The sequence below is a fragment of the Rattus rattus genome, chromosome 8, assembly GCF_011064425.1.
Source record: "Rattus rattus isolate New Zealand chromosome 8, Rrattus_CSIRO_v1, whole genome shotgun sequence".
In the NCBI taxonomy this organism is placed as follows: domain Eukaryota; kingdom Metazoa; phylum Chordata; class Mammalia; order Rodentia; family Muridae; genus Rattus; species Rattus rattus.
This window is the reverse complement of record NC_046161.1, coordinates 16771368-16789805: the sequence shown is the minus strand read 5'-3', so window position 1 is coordinate 16789805 and position 18438 is coordinate 16771368. Positions and strand designations below refer to the sequence as shown.

General features: G+C 40.1%; 1 protein-coding gene and 1 pseudogene across 1 annotated transcript; one reads left to right on the top strand and one right to left on the bottom strand.

The window, feature by feature from the left end:
• Positions 1 to 4730: 4730 nt before the first annotated feature.
• LOC116908112 (olfactory receptor 7D4-like) lies at positions 4731 to 7945 on the bottom strand. Its single transcript, XM_032911393.1, has one exon. The coding sequence runs from the start codon at positions 6689 to 6691 to the stop codon at positions 5729 to 5731; it is 963 nt and encodes a 320-aa protein (XP_032767284.1). The 5' UTR covers positions 6692 to 7945; the 3' UTR covers positions 4731 to 5728.
• A 1978-nt stretch (positions 7946 to 9923) lies between these two features.
• LOC116908435 lies at positions 9924 to 10069 on the top strand (annotated as a pseudogene).
• The last annotated feature ends 8369 nt before the right edge of the window (positions 10070 to 18438 follow it).

The window sequence follows — 18438 nt, the reverse complement described above, 5'->3', positions numbered from 1 at the left end:
CAGGTCAAGATGGGTTCGGTGCAGAATTCTATCAGACCTTCATAGAAGACCTCATACCAATACTATCCAAACTATTCCACAAAATTGAAACAACTGGAGCGCTACCAAATTCCTTCTATGAAGCCACAATTACTCTTATACCTAAACCACACAAAGACCCAAAAAAGAGAACTGCTTGGTTAAAGTCACACCGAGGTATTTTATATTATTTGGAACTATTATGAAGGGATTTTTATGATTCCTCTCTATAGGCTTCTACTTGTTTATTATGTTTTCCTGTGTTTCTCTAAGGGAGTTCTTCATGTCTTTCTTGAAGTCCTCCAGCATCATGATCAAATGTGATTTTAAATCTAGATCGTGCTTTTCTGGTGTGTTTAGATATTCAGTGTTTGCTTTGGTGGGATAACTGGGCTCCGATGATGCCATGTAGTCTTGGTTTCTGTTGCTTGGGTTCCTGCACTTGCCTCTCGCCATCAGGTTGTCTCTGGTGTTACCTTGTTCTGCTATTTCTGACAGTGACTAGACCGTCCTATAGGCCTGTGTGTCAGGAGTGCTGTAGACCTGTTTTCTTGTTTTCTTTCAGCCAGTTATGGGAGCAGAGTGTTCTGCTTTTGGGCGTGTAGTCTTTTCTGTCTACTGGTCTTCAGCTGTTTCTGTGGGCCTGTGTCCTGAGTCGACCAGGCAGGTCGCTTGGAGCAGAAAAGGTGGTCTTACCTGTGGTCCCACAGCTCAAGTTGCTCGTGGGGGGCTGCTTTTGAGCTCTCAGTGAGGACAGCAACCAGGAGGGTCTGCACCGCTTTTTGCCAGAGCCCCCGTGCACCGCCGTCCCAGATGGCATTAAGTGTTTTCCTCTGGAGTCAGAAATGTGGGCAGAGTGTAGTCTCTTCTGGCTTCCCAGGTGTGTCTGCCCCTCTGAAGGTTTAGCTCTCCCTCCCACGGGATTTGGGTGCAGAGAACTGTTGACTGTGTCCCTTCAGGTCCAAGCAGTGTCTGGACTGCGGGGGACCTGCCGCTCCAATGTCCCTATCTTCCTGTTCCCAGAGGCCGTATACAGTTTCCTCTTGGGCCAGGGATGTGAGCAGTGGTGGGCAGTATTGGTGGTCTCTCCTGCTCTGCAGTCTCAGGAGTGCCCACCTGTCCAGGCGGTGAGTTCTCTCTCCCAAGGGGTTTGGGAGCAGTGAGCTGTGGGCCAGGATCAGTGAGGTTGGGGCTCCAGCTAAAAATTGGAAGTGTCCGGTCCCAGAGGAATGTTGCCCCTGTGTGTCCTGAGTCCACCAGGCAAGTCTCTTGGAGCAGAAAAGTTGGTCTTTTTTTTTTTTTCTTTTCTTTTTTTTTCGGAGCTGGGGACTGATCCCAGGGCCTTGCACTTGCTAGGCAAGTGCTCTACCACTGAGCTAAATCCCCAACCCCAGAAAAGTTGGTCCCACCTGTGGGCCTGTGGCTCAAGTTTGCTTCTGGGGGGGCTCCTTTTGAGCTCTCTGTGAGGATGGCAACCAAGAGGGCCTGCGCCACCTTTTCCAGGAGCCCCCGTGCACCAGGGTCCCAGATGGCCTTAGGTGTTTTCCTCTGGAGTCAGAAATGTGGACAGAGTGTAGTCTTTCTGGGTCTTCAATTCTATATCACTGATCTACCTTCCTGTCTCTGTTCCAATACCATTCAGTTTTTTTCATGATTGCTCTGTAATTCAGCTTGAGGGCAAGGATGGTGATTCCCCCAGAATTTCTTTTATTGTTGAGAATAGCTTTTGCTATTCTGGATTTTTTGTTATTCCCAATGAATTTGCAAATTTCTCTTTCTAACTCTATGAAGAATTGGATTGGAATTTTGATAGGGATTGCTTTGAACTTGTAGATTGCTTTGAGCCAGATGGCAAGTTTAACTATATTAGTCTTGCCAACCCATGAGCATGGGAGATCTTTCTATCTTCTGTGATCTTCTTCAATTACTTTTTCAGAGACTTGAAGTTCTTGTCATACAGACCTTTCACTTCCTTGGTTAGAGTCATACCAAGGTATTTTATGCTATTTGGGACTATTTTGAAGGGTGTCATTTCCCTAATTTCTTTCTCAGCTTGTTTCTTTTTTGTGTAGAGGAAAGCTCCTGATTTCTTTGAGTTAATTTTATACCCAGACACTTTGCTGAAGGTGTTCATCAGGTTTAGTATTTCTCAGGTGGAACTTTTGGGATCACTTAAATATACAATCTTATCATCTGCAAATAGTGATATTTTGACTTCTTACTTTCCAATCTGTATCCCTTTGATCTCCTTTTGTTGTCTGATTGCTCTGGCTAGAACTTCAAGAACTATATTGAATAAGTAGGGAGAGAGTGGGCAGCCTTGTGTGTCAGGAGTGCTGCAGACCTGTTTTCCTGTTCTCTTTCAGCCAGTTATGGGAACAAAGTGTTCTGCTTTCAGGCGTGTAGTCCTTCCTGTCTATTGGTCTTCAGGTGTTCCTGTGGTCATGTGTCTTGAGTCCACCAGGCAGGTCACTTCGAGCAGAAAAGTTGGTCTTACCTCTGGTCTCAGGCCTGGAATCTCTCCTCAGAGCCGGGTTTCAGCTTTCCGTGAGGACAGCAACCAGAAAGGCTTGCCTGGCCTTCTCTTGGGTCCCTGTACACAGGGGGCCCAGATGGCACTAGGCATTTTCCTCTAGAGTCAGAAATGTGGGCAGAGAGTAATCTCCTCTGGCTTCCCAGGCATGTCTGCTCCTCTGAAGGGCTAGCTCTCCCTCCCATGGGATTTGGGTGCAGGGAGCTGTTTGACCGGGTCCCTTCATATCCGGACGGTGTCTGGACCGCAACGTTGAGTGCCCCTACCTTCCTGTTCCCAGAGGTCCTATACAGTTTCCTCTTTGCCCAGGGATGTGGGCAAGGTTGGTCTGGGCTGTGAGCTCTCTCTCCCTATCCAAGACTTTTAACATGAAGTGTTGTTGAATTTTGTCAAATGTTTTCTCAGCATGTGATGAGATGATCATTTGGGTTTTTTCTTTGAGTTTGGTTACATAGTGGATTACATCGATGGATTTTCATATATTGAACTGTCCTTGCATCCCTGGGATGAAGCCTACTTGATCATGATGGATGATTGTTTTGTTGTGTTCTTGGATTCAGTGTGCAAGAATTTTACTGAGTATTTTTGCTTCAATATTCATAATGGAAATGGTCTGAAGTTCTCTTTCTTTGTTGGGTCTTTGTGTACTTTAGGTATAAGAGTAATTGTGGGGGTTGGGGATTTAGCTCAGTGGTAGAGCGCTTGCCTAGCAAGCACAAGGCCTTGGGTTCGGTCCCCAGCTCCGAAAAAAAAAAGAAAAAAGAAAAAAAAGAGTAATTGTGGCTTCTTAGAAGGAATTAGGTAGTATTACTTCTGTTTCTATTTTGTGGAATTGTTTGGATAGTATTGGTATGAGGTCTTCTATGAAGGTCTGATTGACTTTTGCACTAAACCCATCTGGTCCTGGGCTTTTTATGGTTCTGAGACTTTTCATAAATACTTCTATTTCTTTAGGAGTTATGGCATTGTTTAGATGGTTTATCTGATCCTGAGTTAACTTTGGTACCTGATTTTTTTTCTAGAAAATGTTCCATTTCCTCCAGGCTTCCCAGTTTTGTTGAATACAGGCTTTTATAGTAGGATATCATACATTTTTGCATTTCCTCAGATTCTGTTGTTATGTCTCCCTTTTCATTTCTGATTTTATTATTTTGAATACTACCTCTGTCCCATCTGATTCGTCTGGCTAAGAGATTATGTATCTTGTTGATTTTCTCAAAGAACCAGCTCCTGGTTTTGTTGATTGTTTTTGTACAGTTCTTTTTGTTTCTACTTGGTTGATTTCAGCCTTGTGTTTGATTATTTCCTGCCTCCTTCTCCTCTTGGGTTTATTTGCTTCTTTTTGTTCTTGAGATTTTCAGTGTACTGTTAAACTGCTGCTGTATGTTCTCTCCAATTTCCTTTCAGAGGCACTCATAGGTATGAGTTTTTCTCTTAGTACTGCTTTTATTGTGTTCCATAAGTTTTGTATCAGACCATGTATATACAGCCACAAAACCCAGCAATTTTGCTGATGTCTAGGAGTGCATGCTAACAGGAGTCTGATATAGCTGTCTCCTGAGATGCTCTGCCAGAGCATGACAGATACAGAGGTGAATGCTCACGGCCAGCCATTGAACTGAGAATGGGTTCCCCATTGGAGGAGTTAGAGAAAAGATTGAACAGCTTTGCAACTTCATAAGAACAACAATACCAAGTAATCAGAGCTCCCAGGGACTAAACCACCACCCAAAGAATATACACATGGACAGACCCACGGCTCCTGTTGTATATGTAGCAGAGAATGGCCTTGTTGGGCACCAATTGGAGGAGAAGACCTTGGTTCTACAAATTCTGGATGCCCCAGTGTAGGAGAATGTCAGGGCAGTGAGACTAGAAGGTGTGGTTGAATGAGTGGGGGAACACCGTCATAGAATAAGAAGGAGGGCTGAATGGGATAGGGGGCTTATGGGTGGCAAATCTGGAAAGGGGATAACATTTAAAATGTAAATAAAAGTCCAACAAAAAACAAACAAAGAACAACAACAAAAGAAATGACAGATTTGGTGTCTACTGAAAGGCAATTTTCTTTTTTATAGATAGTGTCTTCCTATTATGGTCTGCTATATTGTGGCAGAGGTACAAAAATTTCTAGGGGACTTAATTCTTATATGAAGCTTTATTCTCGAGGCCACTATTATTGATTCCAAATTTTTCTTTTTAATAAACATCAAATTGCTCATAACAATTTAACATATACAGTTAAGGGATAAACATTCACAGCATAGAATAGCATGATAAAAAATTCCTTTCAAGTGGAAATTTCCAGTCTAAAATATCAGTGGTCATTTTTGAATGGTAAGTAGAGACTTTTATGGTAAGGTCCAGCCTTAAAGAAAGTAATGTTTACTACTAACATATGGACTAGCATGTCCATTATTACTGTATCAGTTATAGCCATGGGTATTGTGTTGCAGGAATTTCCAACCCCAAAAAGTCCATATAAACACACACACATACAATCCAGTTATTATAAGTTAAATGCTAGATTGGACAGATCTAATACTTTACTACTATATTCTCCATCTATAAGACCCCTTGATATTTGCAGCTTCTACTGGCAACATGGTTCTGGTTCATTGTGGCTACCTCCTCTTCTTTTTTCATCCTTTTACTCTCTTCTATTTCTCTACATGCCCCAACTCATGAACATCCAGTCCCACCTTAATCCTCCACTGCCCCATTACAGGCTTTAGCCTTTATTGACCAGTTAAATGGAAAGAAGGTTCATATGAGATCACCTGAGTATGTGATACACTGCAGGGGCAATCCCTCTTAAGCAAGCAGATTTAGCATTTGAATACAAATATTGTCAGGCCAACCCACAACAGTGTTGTGTGCATATATGTGAACTTACATTCTATAAATGAACTATTTCATAACTCTATTAAACAATTCATGAGTTGGTAATCAAATGGTTGTATTGACCTACCAAAATGTAAACAATGTACTGAAGTGAAGAAATATGTCATGTAAGGAGAGAGAAGTTACAGAACTGCTAATAACAAAGGAGGAATCGTAGAATTTTCAGATAAAAATATTCACAGTACAATTTTAATCAAAGACAGAACAACGAACTGGATAAAAATTCTACATGATTAAAATACAAATTTCTTTAGCCAAAATGCTTTACTTTTGTCATCTCAGAAGTATAAAACCAGTGAACTTATCACTTAAAATTATTCTCCCAAGTTCTTGTAAGGCCTTCTTAATGTCTTTGTTCCTCAAGCTGTAGATGAAAGGGTTCAGCATGGGGGTGATGATTGTATACATTACTGAGGCCACCATGCCTTTCTCAGAAGAGGAAGTTGCATCAGAACTAAGGTACACCCCAAGGCCTGTCACATAGAATAAAGAAACCACTGATAGATGAGACCCACAGGTAGAAAATGCTTTATATTTTCCATCTGTTGATGGGATTCTCAAAATAGAGGAAACAATTTTAGAGTAGGAGTAAATGATCCCTGAGAAAGGAACAAAGCCAAGGACACATGTCACTATATAAAGAAGAATATGATTGATTAGTGTGTCTGAGCAGGCTATAGTGAGGGCCTGAGCAAGCTCACAATAAAAATGTTTAATTACTTGATTGGTACAGAAGGAGAGTCGCAGCATCAACAGACTCTGGATCAGAGAATATGAGAAGCTAATGAACCAGGACACAAGAACTAGCAGGCCACTTAGATGAGGATTCATAATGACAGGATAGTGAAGGGGGTGACAGATGGCCACAAATCGGTCATAGGCCATCACAGTGAGGAGAAGTGTGTCCATGCCTCCAAAGACCATGAAAAAATACATCTGGATGATGCATTCTGCATAGGTGATGGACTTGCTCTGTGTTTGGATGTTTACCAACATCTTAGGGATAGTTGTTGTGATAAAACAAATGTCAGAAAAGGAGAGATTAGATAGGAAGAAATACATGGGAGTATGCAGGTGAGAGTCAATGCTGACGACCAGAATGATGAGCAGATTCCCAAGCACAGCAACCACAAAGATGAACAGAAACAGTCCAAATAACATGGGTTGATGCTCTGGATCTTGGGAAAACCCCAGAAGTAAAAATTCTAAAATACTTGTTTGGTTTCCTGGTTTCATGTTGTTGACAAAGAAGCTAGACACTTTTGGGAGAGAAAGATTGGGAAATATACACCACAGTCTCTAAGGTCTCTGTCCTCATATGTATTAAAATAACTGGACATAAAGTTTTATTACTATAAAATTAGGAATCCTGCATTTTCTTATTCATTAAAAAGATGGTCTCATAATATTAACCTTTCCTTTGGGAGTCTTGTCTTTTTTTTCTTATCTCTATTTTGAACTACTAACTCTACAAATTTTAAACCATATGAATCCCAGAGAACCTCTGGAAGTAGTTATATCAGAGCACTCAGCTTCTAAAAGTGCTGTAAATCCTTTCTCTATGATGGATCCACTTTGATTCCCAATCTCATTTCTCAACACTTTTTAGTTGTTACATGAAATTCTGATCATTCAGAAAGGTTTTTGTTTGTGAACATGATCTTACCTTCTTGGTATCCATTCCTTTTGAAATCTCTTTCTTCTTTTAGAAACCTTTATCTTCTTAATGCCTGCCTTGTTTATGTATGTGATACATTTCTTCACTGTCTGGTTGATTCCCATTCCTATCAGTTCTCAATACCAGGTGATTATTTGACAAAGAGGGAGATTTTCACACTTATTTGGCAGCTGAATTAGTAAATCAATGAACATGTTAAAAATAATTTTTTACTTTGGTAACATTTCCACTTCAATCTGGGCATCTTTCCAAAATCTTCAACAACTTTAGCTCTAAAGAAAAGTATTATAGAGATAAGATAAGTAAAATAGGAGGAAGGTTAAAAAAAGTCTCTACTTATTACCATGGCCCTTCAATCAATTCTAATTCATTCATTTCCTCGCACAGATACCTACATGTCCAAACAAGTTATAATATTTTCCCTTATACTGATTTTTCATGTAATCTTACTATGCACCTTTCCTACAGAAACATCAAGAATAATCTATTCCTGAGTCATCAACACCATGGCTCGTGGTTCTTTCCTCAATTTCTTGCAATTAAAACCAAGGTAATTGGAAGAATAAATACAGAAATTGAATGTTACAAGACATTTACAAAGAATTGACAGGGATGGCTGTGTTTAAAATATAAATAAAAGTTTCTTCTAAACTTTCATCTTTGAAAATACTCATACTAATTTTCTTCATCCTTTCATTTGCATGTAAAATGACCAAACACCTTCCATATCTGAGTAAAAACCCCTCTTCTTAAATGTGATTAAGGTAAGAAGATATTCAGTCAGAAGCATGTCTTTATTTCCTGGATAATCAAATATTGCTTCTTTAAACCAAAGTTTAAGATAAAATTAATAAACATGTTCTATGATAAGTGTAATATAAATGACAAAGAGAAAGCAGAAAGCATGAACCTTAAATCTGAAAGAGGGTCTGGATGCTACAGGCTTTGTATGGAGGTATTCAGAAGTCACATGGGCTGGGATTATAGCTCAGTGTTTAAATGCTTGCTCAGCATCTGCAAGATTCTAGATTTCATCCAAGAAATACACAAAAATTTTGTTCACTGCAGTGTTAGCCTATCTCATGAATTCCTACCGATAGTAAAAGCAACAACTAAACTATTATTTAAAAGAACTGTTACATTATAAATACCATCCTCTTAAGTAGCTCACATATAAGAAACAATCTACTTGTTCTGTTCCTAGTGTCTAGTATTGCTGGAGAAAAAGGTGAGTTATATCAGTAAGTACCAAAGACTTGATTTAGACTTTCATTGGTTCTTGAAAGTTTTGTGGAAACTCTTCTTTAAGAAAAGTTTCCTTGGGCAGGTCTGTGTTTGATGTAGTGAAAATAACAATGCAGTTTTGTTTTGACACTCACATTTTCACCTCTGACAAGTAGAGATGGATGTAGGAAGTAGTAGTTTTAATACCGAATAATTAAACACTAGGATAAAGTTTATTTGCTTAGTGGGATCAGAGGGCATCTTTTTTTTTTTTTTACTAATTGGATATTTTTTTATTTATTTACTTTTCAAATGCTATCTCCTTTCCTGCTTTCTCATCCATAAACCCCCTATTTCATTCCCCCTCCCTCTTCTTCTATGAGGATGTTCCCCCACCCATTCACCCACCCCTCCTGCCTTCCTGCCCTGACATTCTCCTACACTGTGGGGGATCAAGCCTTGGCTGGGCCAAGGTCTTCTCCTCCCATTGGTGCAGAGAGCATGTTTGAATGCAATATGGGTTGGTAAATTAAGGGATGGTGTCCCTGAAGATGGGTGTCTGACAAAAGAATTACCTAGTTGGAGATATGAGAATAATGATTTTTTTAGTAGGGAAAATTAAGAGCCCAAATCATAGAATCAACCAAGGAAACAAGTGCTCCTAGGAAAAGTGTTCAAGTGCACAGTTGTAAAAGGAGTGGTGAAGAATTACATGTCAAATATAGTCCAGGACAACTCCCAGAATACATAGACATATACATAGAGAGGTAGTGATGGATGGATGATACACAAGCCTTGGATCATAGTACACAAGGCTTGATGATGGATGATACAGTGCACTGACTACACTGAAAAAATCACTTTATAAATTATGATTTTTTTTCCTTGTGGCTTGGACCCAAAAAAGGATTTAAAACAGAGAAAAGTAAGGATAGAGGCAGAGTAGTATGAGTTTTTCACCCCATTATACATGAAAGGAGAAACTCAAGCTCTCTTTAATAGAAGATAAGAAATAAGAATTGGAGCAAGTAGAAAGATTATGCTTGCTAACAGAGTCTGCTTGAGGATGAGACTTACTCAAGTGAATAAAAAAAAATGTAGCCAACGATTCTCTAATGTTTCCAAATCTAAGTGGTATGAGGTAGAGAGGACTTAATAGTTAATCTCTTCTATTCTCTTATTTTTCTTATTTCACCTATATTATCCCAGTGTTTATGCACTAAAGATCTTTGTAGTGTCTCTTCAAAAATCTGTATATTGCTTTTGTTCAATAGAGTAATTAAATGTAAGTAGATACAGGCATAAATTCATCTGCATCTACATAGAGAATTCTCAATAAATAGAAAAGAAATAGTTGGTGTTTGAACAAATGTCTGATCACCTGCTTCTCAGTGCATTTCTGAACATCATCTTATACCTGATCCTCATACGCTTTGGCATGTATGCAAAGACCCTAATGCAATATCTATCCCATACAAGTATTTATTGCATATCATAGGGGGTAATACTTGAAGGCATTTGGACTTCTACTTACTTGAGAAATGATTAATAAAAAGTTTTCCCACTATACTTCCTTGGCAGGGAAGACACCATGATCAAAAATGTGAATAACCATTGTACTCCAGATGTTCTGAGTTCTGAGATTTCCCCAAATGTGGAAAACTCAACTGAAAACTCATAGTTTATGGTAGTAAGATAGTTCCTTCATCTACCTCCTCTTAAATTAAAAAAAAATCTTGGTCTTTTAGTCTGTTCTCATCTTCACATTATAAAGGAGAGACAAGAATATGCTGTTTATAGATAAATTCAGATTTTAGAAACTAATTTTCTTGATAACAGCAGGCAGACTCTTTTGTCTTGAAGAGAAATTCTAGTAAGCACACCATACAAATGGAAATTAGGAGTAGAAAGGGAGGCTGGTCTATCAGAAGCCCGAGATAGTCTCAAACAAATGAGTATGAAAGAAAAACCACGAATGCTTACTGTAGACTAAGAGAGAATGGAAGCTCTAGCTTTCTTGGTTGAGATCATAAGATAAAATAATGAAAGGAGAACAACTTTACTGTAAATTGTATCTCCAGGTTCTACCAGGTACAACTCATAATGGTAACTAGTCACTAAACTGTTCAGGGGAGTCTTCAGGTATCAAAGCATCATGATGTACCTGCAAAAATCCCCAACCAAACAAAAAAACCAAAAATACAAAACAAAACAAAGCAAATGAAAAAACCCCAAAATCCAAACCAAACCAAAAATTAAAACCATATTATCTCCTAAGCAATCTACCTACAATACTATAAATTCAAAGTAAAGGGTCACTATGAAAATGTAACTTAAAGCAAATATCCTATTGGCTCTATTTTTTCAGTATGTCTCATAAGAAAACCTCTATATGAAATAGCTGTAAAATTAATACTTTCCCTATCAACCATTTCATTCTCCATTTGCATCAACATTTGTTTGACTATATAGGCTTGGCAATATATTCTCACCATGGATCTATTCCTTCGAATTTTACTTGCTCAAGGAGTGTTGGTTATGATAGAAGGTCTGTCGAAAAGAAAAAGGAGAAAGAACCAAACATGGAGAAAAGAACCTGGATGATTTCTTCTGGGAAAGACATGAGGTATGTTCTGTCTTGGTAACTATAAGAGTTATAGGTGTGCCCTGGGAGTTGTATCCCTCTGAAGCCTATTATACAAATTGTTCAATGGTATGTTCATTCCCTGCTCCTCAAGGGCAGAGACTACACAGGTAGAAGCTCTAACATCTCAATGTCTTATCCCTGGGAGAAAATCAGTGGATATGTCTATGATCACTCTCTCATGTGTTTCTTCTCTGAGAAAGAGTCACCAAAATTTTTCAAGATCACCTACTGTTGATACATGTTATAGCTTTCTGACTTGTACTGCCTACTCAGGTTGCATAACAAAGAGTTCAGAATTCAGTAGGTTTGAAATTCTCAGAAACAAGCTTGAGATTGATTCTTTTGTGGGTATGTGAAGGTGTGGTATAGCTGGGTCATACAGAAGACTTATTTATATTTTAGATATTTTTGAGCATTCTTTTCACTGATTTATAGAATGGCTGCACAAATTTGCATTCTCATCAGCAGTGATGGAAGAGTCTACTTTCCCCACACACTCACCAGCATTTGTTTTCAGTTGTTTTGCTGATATTAGTCATTCTGACTGGGTGAAAAAGTGTGTAACAGCATTTTATTTGCCTTTTCCTAGTTGCTTAGGATGACCAATTTTTTGCAGTACTTTTTAGTAATTTTGATATTGTCTGTTGAGAATTCTGTTTAGACTTCTAAATCATTTTTATTTGGGCCATCTGTTTCTATTACTTTTTTTAAAGCTCTTTGTATATTATGGATATTAATCCTCTGTCAGGTGTTTATCTGTTAAAGATTTTGTCTTATTCTGAGGGATTCTTTACTATATTTCTTAGTGATGACCAGGTCCCACAGTGGAAGTAAGGAGTCAGTGAGTTAGAAATGAGTCAGGTAATGTGGTTGGGTGACTCTTTTAGCCTGGCTGTCAAAATAGTTATTTATTCATGCACAACTCAGTAAGCAGGAATAAATTCATGTTGTTCCAATACATAGATTATATAACTTTGTCTCCCAACATTAGTGCTAACTTCCTCTTATTCCAGCTGCAGCTCTGCCTGTCTTCTTGGGGGCTGGCTCCCATACAGGAGAACCATGTGAGACGCTGTGACCTATTCTCCTGCCTCCTGTCCCACCAGCAAGACCAGCATCCATGTGGTTAGACTGTCATTTAGGAGATCCATCTTCCTTCCCATTCACACATCTACCCATAATCATGACCTGCAATCCACAGCCCAGGCTACAGCTCTTCCTGCCTTATGGAAGGCCTGCTGCCACCCAAAAGAATGAATCCCAGAGGCCTCCGATTTTCAGGATATACCAGGGAAGCCAACACCAGTAACAATGAGATGGCTAAAGCCAAGCATAAGAGCATAATGAAGAAAAGGCAGTCCAAAATTCTATCATCAGAACACTGATGTCTTATTACATAAAGCTTTGGATAGCATATCTCCTGTAGAACAAGAAAATGACCTTAATTTTTATCTTATGAAAATGATAGGAGCCATTAAAGAGGAAATAAATAAATTACTTAAAGAAATACATGAAAATAAAATCAAACTGGATGAAGCCCTTAAAGAGGAAACACGTGTCTTAACGAAATATGTAAAAATACACTCAAACAGGTAAAGGAAATGAAACTGTTCAACACCTAAAAATTGTAATAGAAGCAATAAAGAAACTCAAATGAGACTTCCGGTTTCTAGTTGGTGACTGAACCTTGCTGATCTTGGCCCACAGCTCTCTGTTCCCAAACCCCGTGGGAGAGAGAGCTCATTGCCCAGACCTGTGGTCACTCCTGAGCCTGCAAGGCAGGAGAGACAGCCACTTCTGCCCAACTTTGCCCACATCCCTGACCCAAGAGGAAACTGTATAGGGCCTCTGGGTACAGGGAGATAGGGGCACTCAAGCTGCAGGAGCCCTGTTGTCCAGACTGCACCCAGATCCGAAGGGACCGGGTAAAACAGCTCCCTGCACCCAAACTCCACAGGAGGGAGAGCTAGACCTTCAGAGGGGCAGAAACGCCTGGGAAACCAGAAGAGACTACTCTCTGCCCACATTTATGACTCTAGAGGAAAATGCCAAGCGCCATCTGAAACCCCTGTGCACAGGGAACCCGGAGGAAGAAGGGCAGGCCCTTCTGGTTGCTGCCCTTACAGAGAGCTGAAACCTAGCCCCGAGGAGCAACTTCAGGCCTGAGACCAGAGGTAATACCAACTTTTCTGCTCCAAGTGACCTGCCTGGTGGACTCAGGACACACAGGAACAGCTGGAAGCCAGTAGACTGGAATGACTACACACCTGAACAGAACACTCTGTTCCCATAACTAGCTGAAAGAAAACAGGTCTACAGTACTCCTGACACACAGGCCTATAGGACGGTCAAGCAACTGCCAGAAATAGCAGAAAAAGGTAACACCAGAGACAACCTGATGGTGAGAGGCAAGCACAGGAAACCAAGCAACAGAAACCAAGACTGCATGGCATCATCAGAGCCCAATTCTCCGACCAAGGCAAACACTTAATATCCAAACACACTAGAAAAGCAAGATCTAGATTTAAAATCACAATTGATCATGATGATGGAGGACTTTAAGAAAGACATAAAGAACTCCCTTAGAGAAATGCAAGAAAACACAAGTAAACAAGCAGAAGCCTATAGAGAGGAAAGACAAAAATCCCTGAAAGAATTACAGGAAAACACAATCAAACAGGTAAAAGAATTAAAAATGGAAATAGAAGCAATAAAGAAAGCACAAAGGGAAACAACCCTGGATATAGAAAACCGAAGTAAAAGACAAGGAGCCATAGATATGAGCATTACCAACAGAATACAAGAGATAGAAGAGAAACTCTCAGGAGCAGAAGATTCCATAGAAATCATCGACACAACTTTCAAAGATGATGTAAAATGGAAAAAGATACTGGTCCAAAACATAAAGAAAATCCAGGACACAATGAGAAGATCAAACCTAAGGATAATAGGTATAGAAGAGAGTGAAGACTCCCAACTCAAAAACCAGTAAATATCTTCAACAAAATCATAGAAGAAAACTTCCCTAACCTAAAGAGAGAGATGCCCATAAACATACATGAAGCCTACAGAACTCCAAATAGATTGGACCAGAAAAGAAACTCCTCCCATCACATAATAGTCAAAACACCAAATGCAAAACGCAAAGAAAGAATATTAAAAAACAGTAAGGGAAAAAGGTCAAGTAACACATGAAGGCAGACCTATCAGAATTACCCCAGATTTCTCATTAGAGACTATGAAAGCCAGAAGATCCTGGACAGATGTCATAAAGACCCTAAGAGAACACAAATGCCAGCCCAGGTTACTGTATCCAGCAAAACTCTCAGTTAACATAGATGGAGAAACCAAGATATTCCATAACAAAACCAAATTTACACAATACCTTTCTACAAATCCAGCGCTACAAAGGATAGTAAATGGTAAAGCCCAACACAAGGAGGCAAGCTGCACCCTAGAAAAAGCAAGAAACTAGTCGTTTGCAACAAAACAAAGAGAAGACAAGTATACAAACATAACCTCACCTCCAAGTACAAAGATAAGAGGAAGCAATAATCACCATTCCTTAATATCTCTCAACATCAATGGACTCAATTTCCTAATAAAAAGACACGGATTGGCGCTCCACACACTGCCCAGACCTGAAGGGACCAGATCAACAGTTCTCTGCACCCAAATCCCATGGGAGGGAGAACTAAACCTTCAGAGAGGCAGACATGACTGGGAAGCCAGAAGAGACTACACTCTGCCCACATTTCTGACTCCAGAGGAAAACACCTAATGCCATCTGGGACCCCGGTGCACGGGGGCTCCTGGAAAAGGTGGCACAGGCCCTCCTGGTTGCTGCCCTCACGGAGAACTCAAAAGCAACTACCCATGAGGAAATTTGAGCCGGGGGACCACATGTAAGACCAACTTTTCAGCTGCAAGCGACCTGCCTGGTGGTCTAAGGACACACAGGGGCAAAATTCCTCTGGGACCGGACACTTCCGGTTTTTAGCTGGAGCCTCAACCTCGCTGATCCCAGCCCTCAGCTCACTGCTCCCAAACCCCTTGAGAGAGAGAGCTCACCGCCTGGACAGGTGGGCACTCCTGAGACTGCAGAGCAGGAGAGACCACCAATACTGCCCACCCCTGCCCACATCCCTGGCCCAAGAGGAAACTGTATACGGCCTCTGGGAACCAGGAAGATAGGGGCACTGGAGCTGCAGGTCCCCTGTCCTCCAGACACCACCCGGACCTGAAGGGACCGGATCAACAGTTCTCTGCACCCAAATCCCGTGGGAGGGAGAGCTAAACCTTCAGAGAGGCAGACACGCCTGGGAAGCCAAAAGAGACTACACTCTGCCCACATTTCTGACTCCAGAGGAAAACACCTAACACCATCTGGGACCCTGGTGTATGGGGGCTCCTGGAAAAGGCGACGCAGGCCCTCCTGGTTGCCGCCCTCACCAAGAGCTCAAAACCAGTCCCCGATGAGGACCTTGAGCCATGGGACCACAGGTAAGACCACCTTTTCTGCTCCAAGTGACCTGCCTGGTCGACTCAGGACACAAGCCCACAGAAATAGCTGAAGACCAGTAGACAGGAAAGACTACATGGCCAAAAGCAGAACACTCTGTTCCCATAACTGGCTGAAAGAAAACAGGAAAACAGGTCTACAGCACTCCTGACACACAGGCCTATAGGACGGTCTAGCCACTGTCAGAAATAGTAGAACAAAGTAACACTAGAGACAACCTGATGGCGAGAGGCAAGTGCAGGAACCCAAGCAACAGAAACCAAGACTGCATGGCATCATTGGAGCCCAATTCTCCCACCAAAGCAAACACTGAATATCCAAACACACCAGAAAAGCAAGACCTAGATTTAAAATCATATTTGATCATGATGCTGGAGGACTTCAAGAAAGACATGAAGAACTCCCTTAGAGAAATGCAGGAAAACTTAAATAACAAGTAGAAGCCTATAGAGAGGAATCACAAAAATTCCTGAAAGAATTCCAGGAAAACACAATGAAGCAGTTGAAGGAATTAAAAAGGAAATAGAAGCAATGAAGAAAGAACACAGGGAGACAGCCCTGGATATAGAAAACCAAAGGAAGACACAAGGAGCCATAGATACAAGCATCACCAACAGAATACAAGAGATAGAAGAGAGAATCTCAGGAGCAGAAGATTCCATAGAAACCATCGACACAACTGTCAAAGATAATGTAAAACAGAAAAAGATACTGGTCCAAAACATACAGGAAATCCAGGACTCAATGAGAAGATCAAACCTAAGAATAATAGGTATAGAAGAGAGTGAAGACTCCCGGCAAAAAGGACCACTAAATATCTTCAACAAAATCATAGAAGAAAACTTCCCTAACATAAAGAAAGAGATGCCCATATACATACAAGAAGCCTACAGAACTCCAAATAGATTGGACCAGAAAAGAAACTCCTCCCATCACATAATAGTCAAAACACCAAATGCACAAAATAAAGAAAGAATATTAAAAGCAGTAAGGGAAAAAGGTCAAGTAACATATTAAGGCAGACCTATCAGAATCACACCAGACTTCTCGCCAGAGACTATGAAAGCCAGAAGTTCCTTGATAGATGTCATACAGACCCTAAGAGAACACAAATGCCAGCCCAGGTTACTGTATCCTGCAAAACTCTCAATTAACATAGATGGAGAAACCAAGATATTCCATGACAAAACAAAATTTACACAATATCTTTCTACAAGTACAGCCCTACAAAGGATAGGAAATGGTAAAGCCCAACACATGGAGGCAAGATACACCCTAGAAAAAGCAAGAAACTAATCGTCTTGGCAACAAAACAAAGAAAAGAAAAGCACACAAACATAACCTCACATCAAAATAAAACAGGAAGCAATAATCACTATTCCTTAATAGCTCTCAACATCAATGGTCTCAACTCCCCACTAAAAAGACATAGATTAACAAACTGGATACGCAACTCTTCTGCCTACAGGAAACACACCTCAGAGACAAAGAAAGACACTACATCAGAATAAAAGGCTGGAAAACAACTTTACAAGCACATAGTCTGAAGAAGCAAACTGGAGTAGCCATTCTAATATCGAATAAAATCAATTTTCAACCAAAAGTCATCACAAAAGATGAGGAAGGACACTTCATATTCATCAAAGGAATAATCCACCAGGATTAACTCTCAATCCTAAATACCTATGCTCCAAATACAAGGGCACCTACATAAATACATAAATAAAATACATACATACATAAAAGAAACCTTACTAAAGCTCAAAGCACACATTGTACCTCACACAGTAATAGTAGGAGATTTCAACACCCCACTCTCATCAATAGACAGATCATGGAAACAGAAATTAAGCATAGACATAGACAGACAAACAGAAGTCATGAACCATATGGACTTAACAGCTATTTATAGAACATTCTATCCTAAAACAAAAGGATATACCTTCTTCTCACCACCTCATGGTACTTTCTCCCAAATTGACCATATAATTGGTCATAAAACAGGCCTCAATACATACAGAAAGACAGAAATAATCCCATGCGTCCTATCAGACCACCACAGGCTAAACCTGGTCTTCAATAAAAATAAGGGAAGAATGTCCACATATACATGGAAGTGAACAATGCTCTACTCAATGATAACCTGTTCAAGGAAGAAATAAAGAAAGAAATTAAAGACTTCTTAGAATTTAATGAAAATGAAGGTACAACATACCCCAAATTATGGGACACAATTAAAGCTGTGCTAAGAGGAAAACTCATAGCTCTGAGTGCCTGCAGAAAGAAACAGGAAAGAGCATATGTCAGCAGCTTGACAGCACACCTAAAAGCTCTAGAACAAAAAGAAGCAAATACACCCAGGAGGAGTAGAAGGCAGGAAATAATCAAACTCAGAGCTGAAATCAACCAAGTAGAAACAAAAGGACCATACAAAGAATCAACAGAACCAAAAGTTGGTTCTTTGAGAAAATCAACAAGATAGATAAACCCTTAGCCAGACAAACAAGAGGACACAGAGAGTGTGCACAAATTAACAAAATCCAAAATGAAAAGGTAGACATAACTACAGATTCAAAGGAAATTCAAAAAATCATCAGATCTTACTATAAAAGCCTATATTCAACAAAACTTGAAAATCTGCAGCAAATGGACAATTTCCTAGACAGATACCAGGTACCAAAGTTAAATCAGGAAGAGATAAACCAGTTAAACAACCCCATAACTCCTAAGGAAATAGAAGCAGTCATTAAAGGTCTCCCAACCAAAAAGAGCCCAGGTCCGGACGGGTTCAGTGCAGAGTTCTATCAGACCTTCATAGAAGACTTCATACCAATACTATCCAAACTATTCCACAAAAGTGAAACAGATGGAGCACTACCGAATTCCTTCTATGAAGCCACAATTACTCTTAT